Source organism: Trachymyrmex cornetzi, unplaced genomic scaffold (assembly GCF_001594075.2).
Source record: "Trachymyrmex cornetzi isolate Tcor2-1 unplaced genomic scaffold, Tcor1.1 scaffold687, whole genome shotgun sequence".
In the NCBI taxonomy this organism is placed as follows: Eukaryota; Metazoa; Arthropoda; class Insecta; order Hymenoptera; family Formicidae; genus Trachymyrmex; species Trachymyrmex cornetzi.
Genome location: NW_017300011.1, coordinates 730,419 through 758,399, shown reverse-complemented (window position 1 = coordinate 758,399; position 27,981 = coordinate 730,419). Strand labels below are relative to the sequence as shown.

General features: G+C 35.8%; 2 protein-coding genes across 6 annotated transcripts in view; one reads left to right on the top strand and one right to left on the bottom strand.

Annotated features, from left to right (window-relative positions):
- Positions 1-17,724, top strand: part of Patronin (calmodulin-regulated spectrin-associated protein patronin) — a 63,529-nt gene extending 45,805 nt beyond the window's left edge. For 2 of the 5 annotated variants that reach the window (XM_018517442.1, XM_018517444.1), the window contains 20 exons: positions 1,169-1,250; positions 1,574-1,790; positions 1,907-2,420; positions 2,637-2,803; positions 4,404-4,583; positions 5,924-6,057; positions 6,132-6,285; positions 6,365-6,563; positions 7,527-7,753; positions 8,712-8,880; positions 9,018-9,292; positions 9,466-9,762; positions 9,895-10,131; positions 10,204-10,381; positions 10,974-11,096; positions 11,667-11,762; positions 12,322-12,420; positions 13,818-14,012; positions 14,137-14,419; positions 14,553-17,724. In XM_018517442.1, coding sequence (XP_018372944.1) covers positions 1,169-1,250; positions 1,574-1,790; positions 1,907-2,420; positions 2,637-2,803; positions 4,404-4,583; positions 5,924-6,057; positions 6,132-6,285; positions 6,365-6,563; positions 7,527-7,753; positions 8,712-8,880; positions 9,018-9,292; positions 9,466-9,762; positions 9,895-10,131; positions 10,204-10,381; positions 10,974-11,096; positions 11,667-11,762; positions 12,322-12,420; positions 13,818-14,012; positions 14,137-14,419; positions 14,553-14,697 — 3,971 coding nt within the window. In that variant the 3' untranslated portion in view covers positions 14,698-17,724. The remainder of the gene's footprint in view (positions 1-1,168; positions 1,251-1,573; positions 1,791-1,906; positions 2,421-2,636; positions 2,804-4,403; positions 4,584-5,923; positions 6,058-6,131; positions 6,286-6,364; positions 6,564-7,526; positions 7,754-8,711; positions 8,881-9,017; positions 9,293-9,465; positions 9,763-9,894; positions 10,132-10,203; positions 10,382-10,973; positions 11,097-11,666; positions 11,763-12,321; positions 12,421-13,817; positions 14,013-14,136; positions 14,420-14,552) is intronic. The other 3 variants (XM_018517446.1, XM_018517445.1, XM_018517443.1) reach the window with 3 other exon arrangements.
- wb (wing blister) overlaps positions 14,990-27,981 on the bottom strand; it is a 183,941-nt gene continuing 170,949 nt past the window's right edge. The window contains exons 24-43 of the mRNA XM_018517448.1: positions 27,632-27,885; positions 27,401-27,512; positions 27,161-27,305; positions 26,735-27,047; positions 26,409-26,569; positions 26,128-26,266; positions 25,346-25,583; positions 25,064-25,237; positions 24,741-24,907; positions 23,964-24,122; positions 23,639-23,787; positions 23,188-23,475; positions 22,823-22,988; positions 22,173-22,592; positions 21,882-22,058; positions 21,261-21,595; positions 20,674-20,980; positions 20,019-20,457; positions 19,358-19,726; positions 14,990-19,246 (exon numbers count right to left, since the gene is read on the bottom strand). Coding sequence (XP_018372950.1) covers positions 19,104-19,246; positions 19,358-19,726; positions 20,019-20,457; positions 20,674-20,980; positions 21,261-21,595; positions 21,882-22,058; positions 22,173-22,592; positions 22,823-22,988; positions 23,188-23,475; positions 23,639-23,787; positions 23,964-24,122; positions 24,741-24,907; positions 25,064-25,237; positions 25,346-25,583; positions 26,128-26,266; positions 26,409-26,569; positions 26,735-27,047; positions 27,161-27,305; positions 27,401-27,512; positions 27,632-27,885 — 4,655 coding nt within the window. The 3' untranslated portion in view covers positions 14,990-19,103. The remainder of the gene's footprint in view (positions 19,247-19,357; positions 19,727-20,018; positions 20,458-20,673; positions 20,981-21,260; positions 21,596-21,881; positions 22,059-22,172; positions 22,593-22,822; positions 22,989-23,187; positions 23,476-23,638; positions 23,788-23,963; positions 24,123-24,740; positions 24,908-25,063; positions 25,238-25,345; positions 25,584-26,127; positions 26,267-26,408; positions 26,570-26,734; positions 27,048-27,160; positions 27,306-27,400; positions 27,513-27,631; positions 27,886-27,981) is intronic.

The following is a 27,981-nucleotide window of genomic DNA, read 5'->3' as shown; positions in this document are numbered from 1 at the left end:
AAATATTTGTGATCGTTGCTAATATCAAGCTTAATTAAGATCTATTGTACTACTAAATTTTAAAATTAACGGTAATATTTAGTTTTCATCAATCTTTTAGTATGATCAACATTATCTCATCACGCGGATATAAAAGTGTGCATATAGAAAAATTTTACTTCTTGTATTGCTTTGGAAAGAAGTGTATCATTATTGAGAAATTAAGCTATTATATTGTTAAAGTTCTGACGCGACATTTTATTTGGGAAAAGAGAAAGGCAATGCGTTTTATCGATAATTTTTATGTATATTAACTAAAGAAAAATCATGTGATCCCGTTGGACTAATCTCTTAGTGAAGTTCATAAGTTGCGAGGAGCACTGCTTGTTACTAATCACATATTGTTTGCATTTCATCCAATCACGATCGTGAGAGCATAGAGTGATATATATATATTCCCCCGGGAACAGACCTGCATGTCAAAATCGCATAATTTTGCGACACGATTGTTCGCTGCTTGCCGCTTGCATTGGATCATTGGCTTCATCTTATGTTTTTTTTTGCATGAAATTTTGAGTCGGTGCGCTGCTGCCAGTCACTGTCAACGAGAAAGATGAGAACTTCGTCGTCATTCATTAAGATCCACTCCATGTTTAGTTAGTATGATTACGTTGCGACGTTGTATTCATACTTGGTTCGTTTATGGTGTCATTTGGTTTATGGTTTATCATGTATCGAGCTCTTTGTTTCACGTTATATTCATTTTCAGATTGGTTCGACACTACGACAAAAACTAGAAATTAGAATATTAGTTTATTAGAATATTAGTGACTCGATGTATATCTTCGTATTTTCTCTCAAAATATATGATATAGACTTTTCTGTTAACATTTTAATATTTAGGATTTGCACAAATTGAAATTCTGCGTTATTGTTCCATTTCTGTCGGTGCATAGTCTCATATTGAATTCGTTTTGCTGGTAATACAAAACAATTTACGTGAGAATTTCACATTGTGCCCTTAAATTAATTTGTTGTCTAAGCTTTATTTAACGTAAAGTGTAAATTTATTATCTGTTGAGCATTTTACTGTTTCTACTTGAATATAGTTTGAGTGATGAATGAACCTCTTTATATAATTAAATAAAAATGTAGAGGCAATCGATTCATTATTATATTATCTTTCCAGTTACGAAGTCAACATCAGGCAGTACCGTGAAGAAGTCGCAATCTTTGCAACAAACTGCCGAGAGTCACCCGTACGATGATAGGTGCGTTGTCATATTTAACGGTTCAAGAGCATTCTAAAGCAAAATATATGCCTGTGCATACTTACAGAATTTATTGATAAATTTTGCAAATATAAATTTTTTATTTTTTCAAAAAGAATACATTATAAACATCAATTATAAAAATAAGAATTAACAAATTAATTTATTTTGTAATATCTATTATTGCACATTGTGACCGTTTATTTACAAATTACTTAACGAGTCTTATATTTTCTTTAATTTACAAATATAATTGCATCTTATAAAAATTAATTTATTGTATACATATATTTGGTAGAAATCAAGTTCAGTTTTTCTTACAGGCGCGCAGGTAGCGAAGAGAGTTTCATAGTGCATCGTGGCAAAGGCATTCCCACGCTGAGCTCCGTAGCCGATGAGAAGTCCATTAGAACTGAAGCCGCTGGTCGGCCGAGCAATTGGGAAGAACAACGACGGAGCTCCTATGCCGGACGTCGGTCAAGGCGGAACAGTATCACGGATGATTCTCAATTGACTATCGAGAACTTCGGTGGGTCTCAGGTATGTAGCTGCGCAGAGCGACGTCATTTCATTCGTCGTCGCACGGAGAAGACTTTGGCGCGGAAGGATTATCTCGAGCGGACAAGCAGTATGATCGAGTGATTTCTTTTATCCAGGATAATTTACACAATTTTGGTAGAAATCCGGATAAAGAGCTAGGCGCGCACACTGGCAAGCGCAACGCTACCGAACCAACGTTGCCTGCACGATCCAGCGTCCAAGATGTGTACGGTAGCGGTGTGCAGCACATAATCGCGGACAACGGTTACAGCGGCAGCGAAGAGCCGATGAGGCTGCGACGACAGGCGTCCAACAGCAGCCTAGATAACGTCGCTCTCCGGCAAATCTTACATTCCAACGTAGAGAACGACAGTAGTACGGATGGTAGTAGTGGTGGTGGTGGCGATGTCCCCACGAAGTTCGCCAGCTTTGCGAATTTGAGTAGGCAGAGCTCAGAAAAAGGAATCAATTTCACGTATACGGAACAAGATGACGCTAAATCGAACAGGAAACATGGCCAGAGTAATGGGAATAGTGAAAAGAAAACAACGTTTGCCACTCTGCCAAACACAACCACGTGGCAACAACAGAGCAGTCAGCAATCGCAGCAGATGGAGCAACATTCAATTGGTAAGTTATTAAAGTGAGAAGAAAACTCATTTGGAAAGTTTCAAGTTGATTAGAAAAAATGTTAGTATAATATTTGTAAAATATAACATTTATAGAATGTATACATATTCATGTATATTATTAGCAAGACAAGAGAAAGTGTAGCATTTAAGAATATATTACTTAATTTTATTCATATCTAATTTTGGAATAACTGAAAATACTCTGTGGTGTTAGATGAGAACGGCGGTAATACCATAATGGCCTCGCAGCTGAATAATATACGACTGAAGCTCGAGGAGAAGCGACGACACATAGAGAACGAGAAGCGAAGGATGGAAGTTGTTATGTCGAAGCAACGGCAGAAAGTGGGAAAGGCTGCTTTTTTGCAAGCGGTCACGAAGGTAAAAACATATGGGATTATTTCAAATGTATTCCATATAATTTAGAAAGTCTGCATAATACACATTGATCTACTTGAACATCATTATCATTAATTCTGCATACATATCATCAGTTCTACATATACATCATTGTTATAGTCAGAATTTTCAATAATTTGTTTCTTTGATAAAAGATGTAAAGTAATACGGAAATATATAATTCAGTACGAATTACGGGGAATGTTGTGGATTTTGTCGACACAACATTAAGGTCTGCCATGCTGTGTGACAGCTACTTTGCGAATCTAGGCACGGGTGTTTAGTATAGAGCAAATAGTATGAAGACTACTATATTTCAGAAAGTACAGAGTTTCTTTTTCTTCCGCCTTCTATTTACGTTTTTCATATCATGTTTTTCTGATTGTAATTATATCCTGATTGTTTAATATTGCTTGTACATATAAATGAATCTATATCAGTTGAATTTGTAGTATTATTGGCAAAGTACATGAATGTACAATATATGATTGCTCAGTTTTAGATAACAATCAAAATTTTGTTTTTAACTCATCTATTTATTATTTTATCTAGATATATTCGTGTAGATATCATCATTTTGATCGCTTTGGTTGTACATAGTAGGACCTTATCTCTCCTCTTTGTTTGCGCCTTAAATAATCTCGGTTGCCATGTCGTCTTAACACAATTCTCTTTCTGACATTTCAGCTGTACTTGATGGTAAGCGCATGCTCTGATGCTAAATTTTTGCATTATAACAGGATTGAACATTTCTATTTAAATCACGTTTCTGTTTATGCAGGAATTTTTTCTGTTTGCCAAGTACAATCTTTATTTAGCACATGTTATTTTTTTTAAAACGACATCGATATCTTGGAACTCGAGCAATTAATATCATTCAGTTATTTCAGTTGAGCATGAACTAACTTATTTTTTTTTTTAATATTGTTACAATTAAACTAAAATGTTCTTGTGCGAGTTTATCTTTCATTTTTTCCTTAATGTTCGTTTTCCAAAGTATTGATAGAGTTATGAATGTGTATTGATTTTTAAACAGTGTTTGAGGAAGATTCTTAGGTTTGTTTTGATTGGAGCACTGCATGTTGTTTTACGAACATATTTCCATCGAAAGAGAGTAGTGAGTTTATACGTATGTAATATAGAAGAAAGTTTCAAGTCGAATTATTTTTTAGTAATATACTAGTCAAATCGCGTGTAACTATCGTATTATGATCCTTTTATGGTATCAATACTAGATATGCCACATGAGTGAAATTATATATACTTAATTTTAATTATATATCACATGTGTGAAGTTATATATACTTAATTTTAATTATATATATCCACGTGTGCACACAAGATTAATTTTTTAAAATTATATTTACAATTGCAAACGAGATAGCGTGCTCTTAGTTTAAGTCAATTGTTGTTTAATTAAGTATGATTTGCGAGCCACTCTGAATGGGCTTTGGCACTTAACGCGCTTGAGTGTAACGTGACCTTTGGCCGCGGGGAGACACTCGGCACCTTGGTGATTTGGTGGTGATTTGGTGGCGGACTCTGAGTACTTAACAAGGCACGCTGGTTGGGCTGGTTGCAGGGTAAGGTTAAATCTCCCTCTTCGTCAACGTCCGGGGGGGACAGTCCGGCCGAGACAGTCGGTCCCCCCACTCCTGTAACCTCCGGATCTTCCGGGGCGACTCCGACGAGCGTTTCCGAGGCGTCCTCTGTACCCCAACAACCCCTTCAAGAAAAACCACAGAGACCCTTCTCGCTCAAGGTACGATATCACCAGCAAGTGTTTCAGTGTAGGCGAGAAACTCCGTAATAACTTATCGTTTTTTTCTAGAAGATTATTTATATTACGCGCTTATGTGAATGGCTTTCGAACATCGATTATTACGTTCTTTTTCTTTCGCCCCTGTTGTAGTGAAAGGACTCAGTAAGAAAAATGATTATCTTCCCTCTCAGTGTTTAGCAATTACGAAACTAAACGGCCGTGACAATGCTACAAAATGTACAGCCGCTTTGTATATTCACCCCTTTAGTAGAAATTACTTTTGATAAAACGGATCATATTATTTTGCTTCTTGACGCTTCTTTTACATAATAGAGGAAAACGAAACCTTGCATCTCAAGATGATTACGACAGATGTATTTTATGATGTGCAGACCCACTTAAGCATTCGTTAATACCGTACTCCTGGTACGCATGGTGCAATACTAAACACTCCCTGGAAAATAGTATCGCATTTATTTACTCGCACTTATATCTGTGTCGGTGACGGTTATTAGATATAAGTCAATATTTATACGATTTCTCTCTTCTACTAACAGAACATTTTACATTCTGATATGTACATATATTTGTCTAATTGATATCTAATTAGTTGTGTTACGAAAATTTAATTTAAGTTTCCGCTTCTAATTATGCTGTTACTTACGGCTGTTGCGGCGAATCATTTAAATTCGATACCCGTAATTAAAATGCACCTTAAATTAAAGTGCCGAGAACTTAGGGAAATTCAAGAAGACTTGACGTAGTTACATAAGATATTGATCAAACAGACGGATAAATGTTGCATGTATAGATAGTGTCACCAAGTTTCCGGCCATTAACTGGATCAAGAATCTGTCTGTGGATCGTCAATTATTACGAATGTAATAATTGACAAATTAAATCATCATCATGTTTTATTCGTACTTATTTCGGGTAAATATTTGTAAATAGTATTAAATGATAAATAATAAGATATTTCATGCCGTATAATGCAAAACACAAGTGCCAGGCCTCAATGACAACACAGTTCACAGATTTGTACATCGTCTGTTTTACTTATTTTACTTATTTTAATTTTGTAGATTTTTTTATTCTCGTACAAAATATATCATATATATAATGATAAGCGTATATGTACACTTTAAACAACATGATTAGGAAAAATCCGAAACTTATAATTATTTTATAATGAATATAATTAATAATTTTTCTATATTTAAAAACAAAACGCTAAACAGAATCGAATTATTTTCTCTATATTGAAATATTACACACAAGTACGCATTTGTAATACCGTAATATCTTTCTGAGGCATTCCATTTCTCTGATAATGAATATAGGAAATTAGCGAGGATGTACGGGATGTCGAGCACAAGTGGCTGGAGCACGACGGTAATGCGCCATTCATCGAGACCAGACGTACTCCAGATATCGAGAATATGGATCCCGAACAGTATCGTCAATCCATAACACAGTTAGTATTCGTGCCTGTAAAAATTACAGTGGAATTACAAAAACTATCGTTATGCAAAATGTTGTTTATTGTAGTATGAACAATAGCCTGAGCGAAATTCAAGCGGATATACAGCGTTTGGCAAACCAGCAGAATCAGATTCAACAGCAGCACCTGATGTCGCAGCACCAGAAACAGATGCAGCAACAGCTTCAGCAGCTGCAGAGTCTCAGTCATCAGCACATGCAAGTGCGTGTCGGAAGTACATTCTGCGTCGCGTCATGTTATTAATTTATTAACTTTTTTTTTTCAAACTTTTATTTTACAGACTTACGGAATGCCACCAATGAATCCGTCAACGCCTAGACTGCAAGATTCGCAACAATCGCAGTTTTACTTACATGATCAGCCGCAAGTGCAGAGGAGAATGTGGGGTCAACCGGTACCCACCCAGAGTTTGGCCAATGAAATGGCCGCAGTTGGTTATCAGCAGTCTATGGATTCGCGATTTAGTCCTCAACCTATCGGTACATAATTAAATTAATTTAGAATAAATAAAATATTAAGAATAAAACTTCAAAGAAGCTACGCGGTTTACGATTATTTCTCTAGTTTGATTGAACCTTGTTAAACACCAACGTTTCGTAAATATTGCAATCTGATTTTGATAAAATGAACTACAATGTTAAGGGTCGATAAGAGTGACAAGTCCATTTACACCTGGTACTATCTAACTTTGCAATTTTATTTTTAAAACCATAATTAATAAAATTATATGCTCTTTATGTACGGTGCAGATACGTTTTCATGTTGATATTTTATCTCCTAGAAGTAATATTACGTCTTAAAACTATTTTGATTTCTTTTTTTTATGAAGCTGCGAAGGCTTATACAGAGCCGGATTTTACAAATTGATTCTTAACAATTTTTATTAATAAAATTGTGTGCACTTTAACTGCACTATTGTACATATCGGGTGAAATATCAGAATAAATTATTTTGCCCTTTTTTCCCAAAAAATCGCTCTATACGTCTTCAAGAGCTTCCCTGAATATCGCAATAAAACGCGATTTATGTAATATTTTAGCCATAATTTCAGCATAAAGAAATCGTCTTTGACTTGATCAAGACACAAAAATAATTCACAAACTACGTAGCTTCTTTGAAGGAAATACCCATGGAAGTCTCAAAAGTGTTAAGAACAATACAAATAATAAAATCTATAGTTAATTTGGTATTAATAAAAAATACATTAATATATTTAATTAATAATATTCTGTGGCTACTATTATATATATATATATTTTTTTTTTACATACAAATGATATAGAAAATTTTCCGAAAACTGCACGAATCTTAAAGCAATTTTCTTTAACCAAAAAGCTTGCCTGTAGAATTTGCTTTTAGAGATTGAAAATTAACGGCTGTCGTATTTCCCTTTTTTAATTTTAATACGCTTCAGTAGATTATTTCTGAATGTTTTTTCGTAGCTTATCAGCCGGACATGCGCATGTATGCGGATCCAACGAGGACTTGGGTCGCGCCGCAAAAGGGATTCGTTTTGCACGACACTCAGGAACCAAGGTACCTCAACGGGGATCATAGTCTGTGTAATAATCAAATGAGCCACCCTGGTCCGGCCAGCGTCTTTCCAGCGTCTTCGGCGCTTTTCAACCAAACACAAGCCACATCTGCTAGTCCACAACATCGTAACACTGTAAGTGTTCTTCGTGATTTTATTTTTCTTTTAAATCTCTTCTGCATTTTTTTTACACACTTATTAATGATCCAAATCGCGTACACAGCGAAAATTATATTATTTCTACTACTGTACCGTTTTATCACTCGCTCGTCACAAATCTATTTATAGTAAATAGCTTTTCTGCATACAATGCACACACGCACGTGATTGTATCAATTTATTACGAAAGACAGAAAGACGGGCGAGACTGAATGCTGCACCCACAGCAGCGATTATTGTGTGAGTGAAAAGTTATAGCTAAACGTTCGCGATGCGTGCGCCGATCATCAGCTCGATTTGGTCACTTCAATACAAAGGATTGGCCCCAAGCGAGTACGTATATGCATGGGAACCAGTTGATGATGTAATGCACGCTTATAGATGCTTGTTCTTGACACCCAACATGGCAGACACTACCCACACTGGCCAGTCTTAGCGTCTAGACGATCGTATTCGGCTCGGAAATTTACACCTCTAGTCTTCTCTCAAGTGTTTTGTAAATTTAAATAACATGTATTTCCTCAACTCGGCCGTCGCAACATCGCGCGATTACTTCACTAAGGTTTGCCTTGACTGGTTTGCCTTATTTTTATGCATTTGCGTTTTGCTTTTAATAAACGCGGAAAGAAAATGATCATTGAATTATGTGAGAAAACAATGTTGCGACAATGGTACCGTGATAGTGTTTTGTAGATATTTCAAATCTGTACGTCAAATACACGAATTCATTCGTTCTGAGTCTTGTGTATTTTATATTATATACACTCTCTGTTGCTGTTAGACATAATGCTGGGTCTTTTATCATCTCTTTTTTTAAGATTCTGTACAATTTGTACGGAAAGATTATATTATTTTATCAAAACTATTGTTTTATCAAAACAATAAAATATGTATTTATCTTGTTCTCTTATACAATCATATTTTTCTATCTTAGGTTCATCGAATAAGTCAGTTAATTAGCGAAAGTCCTGAACCTAAGAGATCAACTGTACATCACATCCCAATCTCATGTGAAAGCCCGACGGAGAAGAGGCAAGCTTTACATACTCCCGTACCAGCTCCGCCTGTCGATGACATGAAGCCCCAAAATATATCTTTTATTGGTAATGAAACTTTTTTAATTCTTTTGCGATTATATGAAAATATCACTTTGTACGTGTTTTTTAAATTATATTAATGTAAAAAAAGCTTTAAAAAATCATCAACATCTTTTCTTAAATCTCTTCTTTTTATTTCGAAGGCAACGATGACGATATCGCACAGGGTATTCGCGGTTTGAACATCACGTCGGGTAGTCGTACGTACAGAATACCATCGCCAACTAGACCCACGATATCGCAGAATTCTTTCCAACCTCATCCGTCATTGAGGGAGACGTCGCGTTCAGTCACTCCGGATGTTACGCCTCTCGATTCCACGGACCCGAACGAGAAAGGATTCTATATCTCCTTCGACAATGACGCTCCTAAGAAACCAAAACCGACCTTAAGAATGAAAAGAACGTCTCCTAAAAAGGTGAGCGGATTTTTAGTTACAAACGAATTTTCATACTCTTAATTCTATTCTTAATTATTTTATTATACTTCTCTCTTTATTTCATATTTGTTTATTTTGAATAGAATTTTACTATGTTTACAGTATTTTTTAAAAAGAAAGCAATTATTAAATAAACATTTGTTTTTCTTAAGGAACGAGGTATGTCGTCCTATATTGAGCACGAAGACTTTACAATGCACCCAGAATCATCTCCTGTTAACACGATAGAAAAGCAGAAACAAGTAGAAGCTCAGCGGGAATTGGAGCGGGAAAGATTGCGGCAAGCCGACGAAAGGGAACAGCAAAGACAAGAAATGAGGGACAGGGACCTTAAACGGGAAATGGAAAGGGAACGACAGAGGGAGAAACAGCGAGACAGTAGCACAGACAGCCGACACGCTTCTGGAGTTGGTCTGGTGATTGGGAATCAACTTACGAATCCCGATCCGGTATATATTACAATAATATTTATCATTCAAATAACAATAAATTCTGTATATAGTTACACATTTGTTTCTTTTGATTTTAGTTTTGTTTACTAAATTTTAATATATACATGTTCTAATCAAAATTCTTTATAGAATTGTATGGATGAAATGGAGAAGAAAAAGGAGAGGATAATGCTGATGTCACTTCAGAGAAGGCAAAGGCAGGAAGAAATGAAGGAAAGAAAGGAAATTGAGGCCCAAACACGTAGGGAGCAAGAGAAACTGAAGGTGGAGGAGAGAGCTCGCAAGAAAGAGGAGGAACGTCAACGGCGAGCCGCTATCTTAGAACACCATAAGGTGAAGAAAGCGATAGAGGAGGCAGAAAGAGAAGTAAGTGGTATTTTTAATGATATTAAATTAGCAGGAATAAATTTATAACGTAATTTTTATTGCTGTTTTTAGGGTAAAGTAATTGATAAGGAGCTTTTGAATGCAATAAATCCAGCAAAGTTACGTAACAAGACTGCAACCGCACGACCGCGGCCCAAAACAATTCACGGAGACGCTGGCGCAGTGTTGGATTCCGGGGCTCTTACACCTAGTCGCGGGAAGAAGGGTTCTTCTTCCAATTTAAGTACAGGTGAGATTGCCATTAAATTGCACTTGCAGAAAACGAATTATCTGTTGTAACGATCAATGCTTCTTGGGGATTAAGTATGTTGGCAGCTTGAAAAATAAGATTTAATATATTGATTGATACACAGATTTGAGAAAAAGAAAAAAATATGAAAAAAATGATATAAGTATATTCTCCGAAGAAGAAAAATTAAATCTCCATTTTCGAATTAATCGCCAAGAAGATGGATCTTTTTACTACTTGTGTCGCAAGTGCATTTCCCCGTTATAATAGCAATAGTCTCCTTGATGTTGTAATTTGCATTTATTCATTGCATGGCGAAGATTTTTACGATCAGAGCCGTTTTCTCTTCCGTCGTAGCGATATCATTCTTGCTTTTTTTTTTTTTTTTCCGTTATAATTGATTTCTTTTATGAATTTTCACCCCGACCACATGCTCACGAGCTCCAGATTTTCTCGTCTATGCTAGTTTATCGCCGCGTCAGTGGCTACTGTAAATCGCTCGATGAACCCGCAATCGCGCGATATTGACGCCAAACTAGAATAGTACAGAAAATACTGAGCCGATTGTTTTGCACTAACACACTTACTGTAGCGTCGCTGACCTCTCCAACGATGAGGCGAGACTACTACCGAGGCTCGCAGGATAGTCTCACGGCTGCTCACCTTGATGATCGACGTTGTTCCGGCCCTCTTTATCGGGGCGGCAGTCTCAGGGGTATGCACCACACACACTCTCTCACCGCGCTTTTACAGTACACATTTACAAATTTTTTCTTTTCTTAAAAAGTCTGGATACGTAGAAATATCTGCGCGATAAGTTATCTAATTAATTTTTTGTGCACAACAAAAGAAAAAGTAACGATACATCAATACTTTATGAATCGATTTAAACTTGAAATAAGATATTGTGCAGTAAGATTATATAGATCAAGAAAATTGAAACATGCTAATTCAAATTTAACAATAACAATGGCATTTAATTCTCTAAAGATATGAATCTTTTATACAGGAGAGAAATTAACTTTGAGGAATAAATGTGTATAATTGATAAAATAAGATATCTGTGTAATTCACAATATGTTTTTTCACAACAAAATTCATTTCACTGCACTTTTTTCCGTTTTTCAATTTAGCATGCTCTGTACCTTATTTATCAATATCTGTAACTCAATGTATAATTCATAGCAAGCTGAGAATTACTTGATATATCTATATATTTATAAGTAGTGTAAAACCTGCAGTAAGAATTTAAACTGATTGTAATAGAGATACCCCGTTTTTTTAGTATCTTCCGTAGATTCACCCGACGACGGTAGGGGTTCCTCGCCTTGCCGCAGCGTGAATCAGCTCGGTCGACGCGGCTCCTACAAGACCTCCAGAGGTGGGTTTGATGTTACTTACAGTTTAGCGCGGGAATGCCGCAGGCTCTGTACGATTGTTTGTTTCTTAAACGTTTGGCTTGACGAAAGTAGATTCATTGCAGGATGTTATCACACACTGGTATGGGCAGCTATAATCTTTCAGAAATTTACGCGATGAATGTTTGAATATTTCATTAGCCTTTGATTATCCCCTACGAGCGACTGAGCAAGGTCACGACACTTTGCGGGTATGATTGTTCCCCCGTTTTTTTTTCCAATTTTTTTTCAATTTTTGTCTTTAACTTTAAGTAGCGCCTTGTAGTGGACATCTTTCAGTTGGAACGCAACGTTGTTCTGCACCAAAAACTGCACCGGCCACTTCAGTTCTCGATGTACCCCCGGATATGGCTAGTAGTTAGATTCAATCCCTCTTTTTTAAGTCCTTACAAACCTTACCCGCGCCCGCTCGCTCCCTCAATGAGATGCGCACGATTGAGGCATCTCTCCCGCAACTTATTTAATCTCTTTGATCGTACATGGCGTTTTGAGTGTAACAAGGCAAACGTTGCGTTATTGCAGATGTGCAGGAGTCTCAGCAACAAGTTAGAGGCAGGCCTAAATACCAGACTTACCAAAACTTTAAGGGGAGAAAGTCTAATTCCCTGATGAATTTGTGCGGTAAGAAGCACCACAGTGACTTGGAAATACGTTCGATCTCCCTTCTATATCGTGCAACAGTCTCAATGTATCCCGTGTATATATATATATATATATATTACAATATGTATATCACAATGTCCCGAGATTTTTGTAGATCGAGTAGCACATATACACGCGCACTTACACTATGTACGTAGTGGCATGATGGCAGGCTGGAGAGCACACAGGTGGCAGTGGTACTTAATGACTCATACATTCGCACAACAATCATATGCATTTTTCCTTTTTTGTTATACGTTTGAGCAAAGTTCCTCCACCACGGCTTGACGACGAAGTGATGGAGTCTTAGTTCTTTCCTGCTTTTTAAGCGACACACGATTTATAATTTCTTTGTTTCTTCGTTTCATCGAGTGCCTCCGTTGAGGTGGAACTTTGTCCTCTCATTTTTTTAGGACGACTCATTTTCGCTGTTGCCGCTGTTGCTGTTGCGTAGAGAAGGCTCGATTGAAGCTTATTTGGGCTTGTTGTTGTACAGCACTGGGTGTGGGTACAAAGTATATTTTGTCGATCGGTGTCTTTTTCCAGATTTATTCTGTCGATGGTTATGGTATCCGTTTATAATAACCCTGTTGAGCCTGTGTACCTAAGTATCCTGATTTATCCTACCTCGCCTTGAATATCCCACTCTGTGTATCACAGTGTCCTCTTATTATTCTTATTTTCAGGTATCGTGGTGACGAGGTATAGCAAATTCATTGCGTACGCGATGTATAATCGAGACTCACGCACTCTGTGTGGATGAATTTGCTATGTCCTATTATTTAATGTCGATAATCGATCGAGCGTTTCGTCGCAAACTGCAGAGCTGGATTAAATTGTGGTATTCGTTGATTAAATCGTTGGTATTAAGCTATCAGCATAAATCATCGCATTAGCATTGATCAAGAGATTCATAGTTTTGATAACAATTAGTACGTTAGAGAATCATGACATATACATTAGAATCATTCTAGTGCAGTCAGCGATTTAACAAGCTGATAGACACACAAGCATTTATAATTATTTTATCAGGCTGTAAAGTACATTGCAAATATAGAATATTTTTCATAATAAAACATACTTTTCATAATAAAACGCAAATTACGAAGCTAAACGCAAGGGAGGTATCTCGCACGTGTCTATAACAAGTGACTAATACATTCTTGGCGGGGTGGCTAACCATTATTAATAATAAAACCAAAAGATCTCTATGTATTCTGATTCGCTTGGGTAACAAAAGGAAAAAAAAATACATTTGTCGTCATTCTTTAATGAGAATTGTAACGCATAGACGTTTGCCTCTCCATTGAGATTTTCATCTTCATGTGCGGAGCGTGCAAGTAGTGATCAAGATTGTATGATGTGTCGACAAATAGATTCAGACAGCGGCCTGGGCAGGTCGACGCCTCCGAGACGCGCCGCCAGTCCGGGCATAGGCAGTATGAGGCACCTAACGTCACCTTCGGGACCCGGTTCGCTGCCACCCGCCTTGATGACGTCGAAGAAGAGGATCTACGATGATGGCAGCAGCGACATCAGCAGCACGCCCAGTTCTATGATGGACTATAACGGTAAGAGGCATCAATAAATATACATATATCGATTCTGAAGGGAAAAAATGCACTCGATAGTCGCTATATTTTTTTTAACACAAAAGAAAAAGCTAAGAAACTGTTCATGCCTCCATTGAAACAGGTCCGAGACTGTATAAACTGCCGATAGCCAAGTCAAATCGGAACATAATGTTGAACGCTGTAGAGTACTGTGTCTTCCCCGGCACGGTAAACAGGGAAGCCAAATCGAGGGTTCTGGAAGAGATCAGCCGGTCCGAGAGCAAACACTTTCTCATCCTGTTTCGAGACGCTGGCTGCCAATTTCGCGCTCTCTATTCGTACTGTCCCGAGAGGGAGGAAGTAGCCAAGCTGTACGGTACTGGGCCCAAACAAGTCATCGATAATATGTTCGACAAGTTTTTTAAGTAAGCGAAATCAAGAGTCGATTCCTTAAGTTCGTTCTTTTCTGCCTCAAAGACTTCAATCAATTATGTGTCTCTATTTTAAATCGCTCGATGTATTACATGTTGTTGATTGATGTTTGTTTTTTCATTTTAGATATAATTCCAGCGGAAAATGCTTTTCGCAAGTTCACACGAAGCATCTGACGGTGACCATAGATGCCTTTACGATACACAACAGCCTCTGGCAAGGTAAAAAGGTGAACTTACCGAACAAGAAGGACATACCACTCGTCATATAGTTTTACATAAGTGATCACACACTTAACATTACGCTACTGTGCCCTCTGTTGTTCATATAGTTACTATTTTAATACAGGCCCATATTAAATTAATGCGAATACGTTGCGTTTTTAGTCAATTTTATAAGGACAATTGATCGATGCTGACCCCATATAAAGAAATAATCACAGTTGGCGCGCGAACCCCGCGTTTCTCGATCGCACGCCGCTTCCGAAGGGGTGGAAAAGCCGGGGGAGCGTGGTCATATATCAGAGAGAATGAGTTTCGTTTTACTTTTTTTTGCGTTATCCGTTTTTTTTTTTTTTCGTTGATCGTCAGCATCAATCACTGTGTCATAAGATTACCAGTATCTACTTATAAGACGGTTTGTTGTCAATACACCCCTAAGATCCTTTAATTTTGTGGACTAACTCTCGTCATGTAACCGCCTTGTAATTGTGTAAACCGCTGTGTTGCGACTGCATGGACGTACGATTCTCATGGATGTATAATGCGAAAGTTGATTTTTCTAAATTTATTTTACCAAACGAAGCGAGAGTGAGGGAGGATGGCAACGGTGCAGCTTGTGTTCTCATATGTGCGTACATGCGTAATTTGCGATTGACACAGGTCTTTCTGCATCCTTCGCTAGGCTAGGGATTCTAAATTCAACGATTATTATCTAGTGCATTTGAAACTTTTTAAAGAATATATTAAAATATAATAAAACGTGCGAACATGTGAGGGATCATTAATTTTTAGATGTGTCTCGTGCGCAAATCGCTGACTTTGAACTTGTTTTTATTTTCTGTATAACAGTATGTAACCTTGTAAAAAAGATCCTCTTTTTTTTATATCAATTTCCTTTTTTAATCGGGGAGAATGTTGTTCTTTTTTTTATGTGTATTTGCTCTTTATATTTTACCGATTGAAATACGTGTCGACAGAATATTCGATGCGGCTCAAACGGAGTTGAATTAATGATTTCTCATTCTGCGTACGTTTCTCGCGACTGTTAACGATTGTAATGCGTAGCGCAATTCTTGCAGTATCCCCCTCAGCCTCCTTTTCTCTGCGGGGGATGAAATTTTTGCCAACGGGGTGACAACGGATGCGAACAACGATCATGTTGTAAATAAATCAGTTCGTTGCGTAATTAGCAGAATCAAGTATAAGACCAGCCTTACAATAAATCCAGGCATATGATGCATCTGTTTCTTTGCGACGAAAGTCGATCGTTCGAGCTACATTACACGTTTCAAGTTTATACTGTAAAAAAAAACGCGTGTGAGATATGCGCGTGCATTAGTTTACGCCGAAGCGGCTGTTTTAAAGCGAGCGATGTGTTTCGTCAGATTAGGTAATTATCATTGTGTACAGAAAGTGGATATTGCATAAGTATCGTTGCCTCGCGGACAAAGTTTGTCGAAGGGCCGTCGAGAAAGGGAGGCTCGCGGTACTTTCTTTTTTCCTCCCACGCGCTTCAATCTTTATTATGTAACAGGAAGGTGGAAGATGGGCATAGTGTCTAAACAATTTTATCAATGAAACTGCGCTTTTTTCCGAACAAAGCTTTGTTATTCAAAGTTCTCCAGTCATATTCTACCTTCCTCGGAAGCAAAGAAAAACAGTATGAAGCCTTATGTTAGGAATGATGTAATTGGACTAAGTGCGTAAAAATATTTAACGAATTGACAGCATGACTTTTCTTCAATCGTGTCTCGTACATTACGTTTTCCCTGTAGGAATTTACCGGCAATCGCGACACATCCCGCCGTCTCTCAGCGAAACTTTAGTCAGTCCGGGCGAACAGAGAAAGCGGCGGTCCGTTATTTATCGGAAAAACTGTTATAATTTATTGTGCCATAAATTCGATGTTCGCTTTTCGCGTGGGACTGGCATCGGCTTCCTATCTCGCTGAACGGGCCTTTTCGGTCGGATACGTTTCTTTCATTATAATATTATAAGAGGAGAGAAGAAGCTAAGAGATAGGTAGACTTCATATAGCTATTTTATACGACAATATTGAGGGTCTATCGTTTGTATGATTATTTTCTCTCTGGTCTCGGATTCCGTTCACGATGACGACGTCTCCAGGATCGTTCTTCAATTATTTTGTATGATAAGTCTTCGACTCGGTGCGGAAAGTCGTGTCGAGTATAGGTAGACCCTCCGTATTCCGCGACACGGCGTAACGCAAACACAAGATTATTAACGATACAATTACAAATACAACGCGACATATCGAAATCGAGTGTTCTCCGCTGAAACTGCGGAGGAATAATCTATGTATCTTCAATTTGCATCGGGACGTAGTCAGTTTGACCTCGCCGTCCCGCGTTTCGCCGTTCGACCATGTGTAATGAAAAGGACTTGTGAGATTGTAGTAATCGAGAGAGAGAAAGAAGTTCATTATTCTATATCCCAGTCTGTTGTAAATTTATCCGAGTACGATGATGAGAGAAAAAGAGCGATAAGATAGAAAATCTTAGACTCAGAAACAGTCCGACCTGACAATATCGAACGTGAGGTACGCGCCATAGAAGAAAGAAAGAAATTATGAAACTTTTGAGATGAAGTGCAAGTTGCAGTAAATTCATGATGATAATGTTTGAAAAGAGAGTGAAGAGAGAGAGAGAGAGAAAGAGATATATATGAATTGATTGCAATTAATATATATATAAATATATACATAGTCATTAATCTTAAGAGCCAACGAGAATAATGGCTTGTGGAAATGGGATTGATTACAAAGTTATGACATTAAGAGAGATCTCTCGATATTGGTCGCTTATGCTTGATATTTATATTTTTTGAAGAATAGATATTATTAGTGAGCTGGTGAAAAAAAAAAGAAGACTTGGATGCGACAATTAAATGTGGACAAAACGGAATGGACCGAGACGGAAAGAAAGAGAGACGGGAACTCGAGGCATACACACATACACACACATACACAATTAAAGTACTGCGGCACGACGTAAATTTGTACGCCGCAGTTAAATCGCGCTTACTAATAATAATAAACGATTATTGTTACGTAATAATTATCGATTTTTATTGTCGCTGAAATTTCGACGTCAAGGCGAATATCAGTTCTCGAACTTCTATCCGTGTCTCTGTAAATATTATGTTTTTATATACACATAAAACGAAAAAAACTTATACCTACCTACTCGACGATATGTATATTTATTCAGTACGTCATGTAAGATTTGGGTCATAATTTACTGTTAGCATCTTCGCAGCGAATGTCATTAATAAAATTTAATAACCCATTTGTAATAGACTTTTATTCTTCCGCGGATGGATATCAAAAGTAATCCATCATTGATCGTACCTTAATGGCACATTCTTTAAAAGATCTGGCTTTTTCTCTTGACGAGAATTTCTTTAATTTTTAATACAAAACATCTCGAAATGAAGATTCTATTCGTAAATAAAAGTAAGATTTTCTTAATTCTCTAGAACTCTTCAATTCTTTGTGTTCAATATTTGTCCTTCATTTTGGAGGAAAATTGCATTGTGAAATTTCATAAAGCTGCGTTTTTGAAGTATTTTGTAGAGATCTTAAGAGCGTTAAAGAGGATAAATCAAAGCGACATAACCCTATGCGTTTTTTTTCTTGTTATATTATATATATTTTATACACAACAGCGGATTTTCGTAATTTGTTAATTTTCCTTGTGTATATGTAATATATTACAGTTTAACAAAAGTCGTGTGCGTGTGTTATGTATGAGAGAGAAGATTAGATATATAAATATTCTTCGAATATCATCTCTCTGTGTGCGTGATTAAAGGACACTTCTTTTTTACAGGGCACTTGCATGTTTCTCGATAAATCTTTCGAATAAAAAATCTACAATGTACATAATATATCGGGCTCTAGTAGATGTCTAACTATAAAAGTACAAAACGTAATCGCGTTATTTTCTATTCCCTAACTCGTCGACGCAGCGATCACGAATTCTCGTGATCGGATTTACGTTAACGATAATAAATAATGGCTTTTAAATACTGATGTACAAATTGTTTGCGGCTTACGATGAATAATTAAACTATATGGCAGTGGTCTCGCTATTTACGCGTAAAATGTCACCGTCTGCACGCGTTACGCATACCTGCGTACGTACGACGAAATTATTCATGCCATCGTTTGTTTGTCACGGCGAGACTGAAGCGTACGGTCTCTTTCTCTCTTTTTCCCTTTTCCTTTTTCTATTTTCATGCTACGACGATTAGCTTAACGGTCTACGGTTTAGCATCTTTTGGCTTTGTTAAGTCTTAAAAAACTCGTCGCCTGCGAATATATGGCACGTTAATCTCGATGCGATTGTTGAACTCAACGCGACTCTTCGAACAGTCTTTGGAACTAAAAGCGCTGAACGCCGAGGTAATTGTCTTTCCTCTTCACGCTCCGCTATCATTGAACCGGGCAGGAGCTCAGATGGATGTTGTGCAGCTCGGCCATGTCCGTCCAGTCTCGCCTTTCCCCTCTTATCATCACATTCCTGATGCATCCATTGAAGTGGTCTCGCGTTAACAGCGAGCCTTTCTGAGCAGTCGCTGGAAATTATGAAAACAGTGTTAGTTAAGCTACTTTTTTATGTTCCTTTTTTATTTATCATGCAGGCTTATTTACATATCAATGTGTAATTTAACGCAACATTCATTTACCTGGTATACCGCCTATATACAACGGGCCGGAGAAGATAGAGGTATTTAAATGATAATTAACATTCGTGGGTAAGCCGTATTTTTGATCCAGCTCGTCCACCTTGAGCGCCAGCTCCTCATCGTTATATACAGCCTGGATCCTGTGCCATCGATTGTCGCAGATCGCGTAATGATTAGAGAAGCCCTGTTCCACATATAACGGATTGTTGTCGCCCAGATCGCCCGACATGATCACCTTCCCGCTATTGAGTTCTAATGACAGAGAAGGTGAACCACTGGGTGCGGTAATCGACAGCAACACGCCAGACACTTCCGATGTCCTGAATTCTAATTGAAGTTCAAGCACGCCATCAACCTCAAAGTTGTTTCCTAAAAGAACATAAAATTGTTACTCCGAAGATTTAAAACGAAGTAAGAAAAAATTCAATATTTCTTAGTATTGAAATGAATCTTATTTTGTAATCTTAATTTGTATCTTTTGCATCGTTAATTTTTTTTTAAGATGCCATTATATTTTATAGTGAAAAAAGTTAATTATTTAAATTTTTTAATTTAAAAGATTAAAAGTGATATGATTCAAATTTTTGAGCTGTTTATTTTACGTTCAAGATTTAGGCATTTCTCCTTAAGTTCCTCTTTTATTAGTAGTTTCGTGACTTACGATAAATAGCATAAGCTTCGCCCTGGAAATACGCTCCGCTCTCGACACTTGGGAAGCACTGACCGACATTGAAGGCTCTACTAGTGGAACCCACCATGTCGTAAACATTTCCATTGATCTTCAGGCCTCTGATACATCCCTTCAATGTCTCCAGTCTGACAACCACTTGTTCCGGGATAGGCGTTCCGCTTTCCGGAAGACCACCGATATACATCATGGATGCGAGACCAATTCTTCTCGGTACTTTGACGATGCGCGGTGTCTGAGTATCGACTAATAGGGTGAGCTTCCTTTCTTCATGGCTGATAACGACGTGATGCCAATTGCCATCATTAAACGGTGTCTTGAATAGTATTTCCTTTCTTTGTTTGCTTCTCACTACCAAAAGAAGCTGCCCATCCCGGATGAGTACCATTAAATAGTGTTTCAATCGAAGACCCTGTGAATTTGTAACAACAGTGATAATGTTATAATTAACTAAAACGATAGTTAAATGATTAGAATTATATTTATATAAAAGATTAGCGTTATAAAAATCGGAAAATACGTATATTTTGTTCAACTTAATAAATTTAATAAAATAAATTTAAACTAGTTGTAAATAAAATTGTCAATTAGCAAAATCATGATTACATCGTATGCATTTTTTTTTTACCGGAGTGATAAACAGCAATCCATTGGGATAATACGTCCTAAAATCGAATTCTATCACATATTTTTTCTCCCAGAATTTCTTGAAGTTGAGATAGAGCTGCGTATGACTGTGTGGTTTATCGCCAAATTTCAAAGCACCCGGTTCTAGCGAATAATAAGGTACTTTTTGGCATCCTTCGGGTTGTGTGGACATCCCTCGAGACAATGACGCCGATGGTACATAATTTGGCATTTCTTTTCCCATACTTGGTCCGGAACGACCGATTAGAGCGTGATCAAAATTAACTGCATCGTCAAATCGAAGATTTCTGGAAAAAAAAAAAGATTATAAATTAATCGTACAAAGCTTCTTCAAACTGATATAATAAAGAAATAATCTAATTTTTTTTAATTGAAAAATTAAATCGAAAAAGTCCATAAATACAATTATTTTATACAATTTGAAATAACAAAATTTATATATTATATATATGTAATGTAATTTTAATACGTCGAAATTTTAATCTCATGAATTTAATTTCATGACTTTTCGTGTTCTAAGAAATTATGAATAATATTTAATTGTTTGGACTTGGCTTAATGACTTACATATCATTGAAAATCACATCCTTGATAGCGCCATACAGTGGCGTATTAGTTGCGACCATTTTAGTATTATTAATGAGCGCCGGTAATCCGCCAAAGAAAAGTCCGCCGTTCGAACTGGGAGCCTTGATCGCAATACTATTGCGTAATTTTCCTGATGTTTGATACGCGTCATCGATTCTCAGCTCCACTTCCTTTCTTTTCTTAATGACAGTGACCGAGTGATATTTTCCGTCGTTAAAAGTATTATTCGATTGGAGAACCAGCTCGCCATGACCAGCATTTAAACGAACTTGCACTTGTCCATTGAGAATACACACGGAGTAATAGCTGTCCTTCTGAAAAAATTAATTGAACAAATATTAATTTCAAATTTTTTGATAATTATAATACGCAAATAAAGTTTATTTCCAATAAAATGTATGTGCAAATAATGTTTTGTTGCATATCTTGTTTATACGTTTATGAATATTAGTATGTCCTTTTATTATGAATTTATTTAGAGTAGAGGTATTCAAGACTATTTTGCAGCATTTACGATAAATCATTTTGTACACTGCATTATATAGTGATTCTTTTTATAATAAGAAAAAAATTAAACGATAAATTGTAATAAAACCTTACAGCTTCTTTGAGAGTACCACCCAATCTGTCTTCGTGGCCCTCAAACGTGGAGAGAAGAAGCATAGCTACATTCTGCATGCTTCTGAAGGAGAAACTTAGGACAGATTGAATCTTGCGCAGAGTAAACGCTGAATGCTCGAGATATCCATCTCCATAAAATCCGACTATCTTCAATGGCTATAACAACAAAAGAGATTTGTTTAATTTTGATGTACAAAATATTATAGCTACATCTGAACAAATTCCAATAGAATGTTTGATCTATTTTAAAGAATAAATTATAATACTTACTTTATCACCGCAACTGGATTCCACTCCGTAATATTGTTCGGCCATTGGATCGTAACCCTCTTGCACTACGATATTGGCCATGCATCCGAGGAAGGACACTTGCGAGGGTAACATTAGTTTTTCTGCGCGGAAGCTTGGTGGCAGCCCGCCGATGTAGTACTTGGCCTGCGCCAAATCTGGGATATCTTCCTTCGTAGGCTGTGGTGTGGGCGCACCAATTCGTTTGTCGTTGTCACCACCGATACTAAGGCTGCATTTTTCGATGTTCTTGCGTAATTGATACTGACGGAATGCGTCCACCTTTGTCCAATTGCCGGTATTGTACTTGTAAGTCGAGGACATCTCCATGCTCACATCCCCGCCGTAGCCGACATGGAGGATCACTCGGCCTTCTCGCAGGGAAATCATGATGTGCTGATTCTATTTATAAATAATATAATAGAAATTAAACTGAATTCCATAAATACAATTAAATTGATGTTTTATTAATAAATATTAAATATAATAATGTATACAAATTTTTTTTTAATTTAATATAATGCGAATTAAATTTATTTTCATCTCTACTCTCTTTTTTTTTTAAGAAAAGATGTAAAAATATATTCTTGATATTAAAATAAAATCATGAGGAAATTTAAATAAATTCGTACATCTTTGTTAATGGCTAGAAATAGCAATGCATTCTCGTCGTATGTTCGAAAACTAATCGAGACTCCAAACATATATTTATTATATGGACCAGATGAGACTCTGTTTCTCACGGCATAGCCCTCTCCATTGAAATTGTAAGCTATATCATCTTTGGCATCCTCCACTCTGTAACATTAATAATATCATTGTTAAAATAATATCAAAAAACAAGCATTTTGTATTATTAAATTATCAGATAGAAAGAACTTGAAATATGAAATGATATAATGTATGTGCACATATTTGAAATATGCAGAATTTATACATATAATAAATAAATATAAACGTCAAAGAAATTTGATTATTAATTTTCACGGTTAATTACCCTTCTACACAAGCTTTGCAAGCCATGTCTGGTGCTGTTGTGATGAAATTCCAGAGACCGATATGCTTTCCATCAAGGATTACTTGATGAATACAACCCGGAAGACCATTACCAGCGATCAGCTCCATTGGTCTTCTCTGCGATTTAGGGATACCTCCTATCCACACTCGGTCTGTAGGCAAGACGTCGAAACGACCATATTCGGAGTTAGTTGTATTTATGACGGGAAGATACTTTCCGGACGTCGAAAACTGCTTGTGCACGTTCAGCTTGCCTGTGTGTCGCGTTCTAAGATAAAAAAGCAAATTATTTGAAATCAGCTTCTTTCTCTAATATTAATTAATGATAACATTGTGAATTATTCTTTACATATTTCACAAATTCTAATCAATATTTGTTTATCTATTTTTATACATTAATTAATTATATTCATACTAATATTGTGATTTACCTTTCAGCCTCAATCCGATACCAAGACCTGTCATTCTGCAGATCGCCACTTTCAAGAACTTCAGGATGTGTTAGTATACCTGTACCACCGCCGACATTCCATAAGAATCGTACCTTTTTATCAAATATCTCTACGGCGATAAAATCATCCTGAAAAAATTCGAAATATCAGAACTTTGCTTAAAAATCAATATGTTATAGTGTTATACAATTCAAAATAAACGATCATACAAGGCCAATGTGAGTCATACAATTCGTATGTATTTTATTTTATGCGAAATTAATTGCTCTAATCGCTAAATTAATATTGTTATTATAGAACTTACATTAATTCCACTAGGCAAGTAAAACAGGGAACCTTCTTTGCGTGCAGTTGGAAGCGCGAATGTTATCATAATCGACGTCGTTGACGAGGATTGCAACGTCGTTGGTCTGTATGAACGAATGCATTCTTTACCTTCCACCGATCGTAGAGAGACGCGGATCTAAAAACAAAGTAAAATATAAAACTCATATTTCAAAAATTATGTATCGCAATTATTCAATCTTAAAGATGTATCCCAAAAAAAATGTATGATCTCTGCCACCAAAAGTGGTGACTAAAATTGGAAATTTATACTTTTCATATAAAAATCAATGTACATTAAACAGTTCAATAAGAATCATTTTAACCTTATTGAATATTACAAATTTATAGGTTTAAACAAAAATTTTCTTACTTTATCTTAATTATTTTTTAAAAACATGTCTAATTCTTATTGAAATAATTTTTGATTCTAGATATTGAGTCACTACCAAACCTTTTATATTATTTCAAATACATAGAAACTACAGAAAAATCTAATTTTTTCATAATTTTTTCATTTTGTTAAAAATATGTGTACTACATTCTTAATTACTCAAAGTTATATCGAAAATTATCAATTAAATGAGTTATCCTTAAAAATTGTTTCACATTAAGAAATTTAAAGATATATAATATAACAAAAATAGCATATAATAATAAATTTATGGTAAAGACATTTAAATATGGAGAATCAAAACTTTTATTTTAATTTATAAAAATATATCTGAGCAAAGAACAAAATAATTATTATTCTTACCCCTTCGGCAGTATTTCGGGCTTCTGCAATTTTGTCTTTGAGATTCTGTAATTTCGTGGCTAATGTGTCATTCCATTTATCGAAAACAGCTTTTCGTTTCATTGCAACGTTTGATAGACTTATTAGCTTCGCATCGGCCTTCTTAATATTACTCAGCGCTTCCGTCACTAAAATAGACATATTTCTATAATAGTTTACAATTTTCACTAATACTTAATTAACATTAATATTTAATCAACAATAAAATTATTTAACAATAGCATATAAAATGTGATAACGTTCGCCAAGTATACATATATATTAACTTTGAAAAGAAATATTACATTTTTCGCTGGCAAGGCTTATCTTCGAATCGCCTTCGCGCTTCAATTCGTGCAATTTCGGCTTCAGTCTGTCGGCGATGCCTTGTTTGTAATCGTCGATCAATCGTTGCGTATCCATTACCGATTCTGCTACTTCATTGTTGTCCTCCAAGATATTTAGTAGATCTTCATGTACTATTTAAAAAAAAAATTCTCGTTAATATAATGTTAAAATATTTTATTCGGCAACTGCATTTTTTGAAATTATTAATAACATCATAATAACATATAATATAGACTTACATTTTTTACTATTACTTTGCAATTCTCGCAATTTCACATTTATCTCGTTGTCCTTTATTCCAGTGTTGTTTAACGAATCCTTTAATACCAGCACGGCTTGCTTCTGAGCATTCAACTTGGCGTTTGCATTTTTTACTAGTTTACCATGTTCTTTCGCCACTTCCCACTGTTGCGAAGACTTAGTTAATACTTCCTTGGCATCATCCAGTAACGATTTCTGTCCCGAAGGAGGGAAAGCCTTGAAAAAGCATCTACATTATATTTATAGCCGACTCTCAAAATTATAACATTATATTAATACTTTATTTAAATTAAAAGCATAAGACTAGAATTTAGGAAGAATAAAAAAATATATGAATGTTGATAATTAATACAGCAGATATATTTTTGAAGCTAAGCTCTTTTATTTTAAATTTTAAAACATTCAGCAATATATTTTTCTAAGTAAATCTATATTGATTGCACGCGCTGATATATAAAATTACAAGAAAAATTATGCTTCTATTTTGTAAACATTTAAAATATCTCAAAAATACTCTTGATATTTTTAAATTAGAAAAGTTCAAATGTAAATTAAAGCATAAAAGTATCATGGAATAATTTTATTTTAATGTAATTATTCATAATATAAATAGTTATAATTTGAAAAATTATTTTTATTTTATATAAAAAATGGAAATAGAGTTACAGCATTTAAACGTATAAGTTTTAGTGTTTAATAAAGAGGAAAATAAAAATACAAAAATCCTAAGTTCGAAGAAAATCGTATAATCATTTTTTACCTTTTTGTGCACATCTTCGGCGATTTCCTTGGCTGCCAGCGCAGTGACTTTCGCCGCTTGCAAACCGTCGAAGATGTTCTTGTAGGCCTGACTTGCCTTCAGGGGACTAGCCGCAATATCTCGTGTCTTGGCGAACAAACTATTAAACAAAAATTATATCACATTATTGAATCGTCAATGATTATATCATTCGCTATCGTTGAGATAAAGTCACTCGCTTTGGATTTAATGCGATGTAATTGTCGATTGAATTAATTATGCTAATAGGATGCTTAAAGTACCTGACATACTGATCGACGTAGCTGGATAAATTCTTCGCATGTTGCACTGCTGGCACCACATACTTCTCGTCGTACTCGTAATTTAACCGATACAAAAGTTCCTCCTTCATGCTCAGCTTCTCCGTCCAGTATGTTAATTTATCGCGTGAATCTGAGAGATTCTGAAAATCGTATTTATAAGAATAAGATTCTTAATGTTTGTGATCAATAAAAAATTCAATTATTTATTATTATATATACATGTCACTCGTTTTTTCTGTATTGATTTCTTTCTTATTTATCACTGTTACAAATTGTTTTAAAAATAAAAATAAAAATATTTCTACTTGAATATTATTTTCTGCGTCGACAAGTAGATGGCGAGCTTCATTGACGAGTTTCTTCCCTTCGGTGACCGTTTCATTCGTTTCGTCGTGTAATATCCTTATACGAGCGCATTGATCTTTGGCCTCGATAAATGTCCCGTTGATATGGTTGTACAAACTGTCGTAGCTGAATAGTGTTTCCATGGTGTTTTCTATGATCGTTCGCATATCGTTCAATTTCATCTCGTAATTTTTAGCGTCATTTTGAGCGACCGCCAAAGGCTCAGTCGCGTCATGAAGAGAGTTTAGCCACGCTACATATTTGGTAACACCGCTTTTTTTTAATCAAAAAGAAAGAGAACATATTATTTATTAATAATTTAAAAAATTTAATTTTTTCTTTCTCTTTTCTTGTTCCAAAATTAATCCAATCAAAACAATACTCACTCGAGGAAGTTTTCCACTTCTGTAGTTTTCTTGATTATATCGACGGATTTTAGATAATTCAAGATTGCCTTAGCAGTTTTTAAGGCTTTTTTTATTTCTATTCTTCTATTATCGTTACTGTATTGATTGAGTTCCGAAGTTGTATCTGGAGTTTGAGAAAAAAGATTATTCTAAAAATAATTACACTGCAGCGTAATTATTGTAACGATAATTAAAACAAGTTTTTATGATATAACATACCTTCTATATCTCTTCTTAAATTATCGAGCATAATTTTCGCTGTAAAAACATTATTTTTTAAATCGCCGCTTTTAGTCTTCAAAGTATCGGCATGTTTCGCATTCTTGTTCATCTGCAAATTAAAATAAAATAGGAAATGTATTCTAAAGCTCATTGTAGATGATCAATTTGCGTCAGATTTCAGAATAAACAATTATACTATTATTATTTAAAAATATTAGAGAGACATACATTTCTTAACATAGTTTCAACATCTTCTGCAAGTTTTTTGTATTCATGCCACGGTATGTTTCTCATTCTTTGCTGTAGACGAGTTCGCAGCTCCAATTCCTCAAGATATGTAGTCGTGTTGGAATCAATATACGATAGTTCCTCCCACGGGGGTGGAATATATCCGTCTGCTATGTGACTCGTTCCACCGGCCAGTTCCTCAGACAACATCGCGACAGTATCGAGCAGAATTCCCGTGCAATTGTCATTGCATGCTAAACATTTCGCACAACGTAATGTAATAAAACGAATTTGTGTAGCAGTGTATTTAACAAAGATTTATAAAATGAGATAACAAATTCTAACTTTCT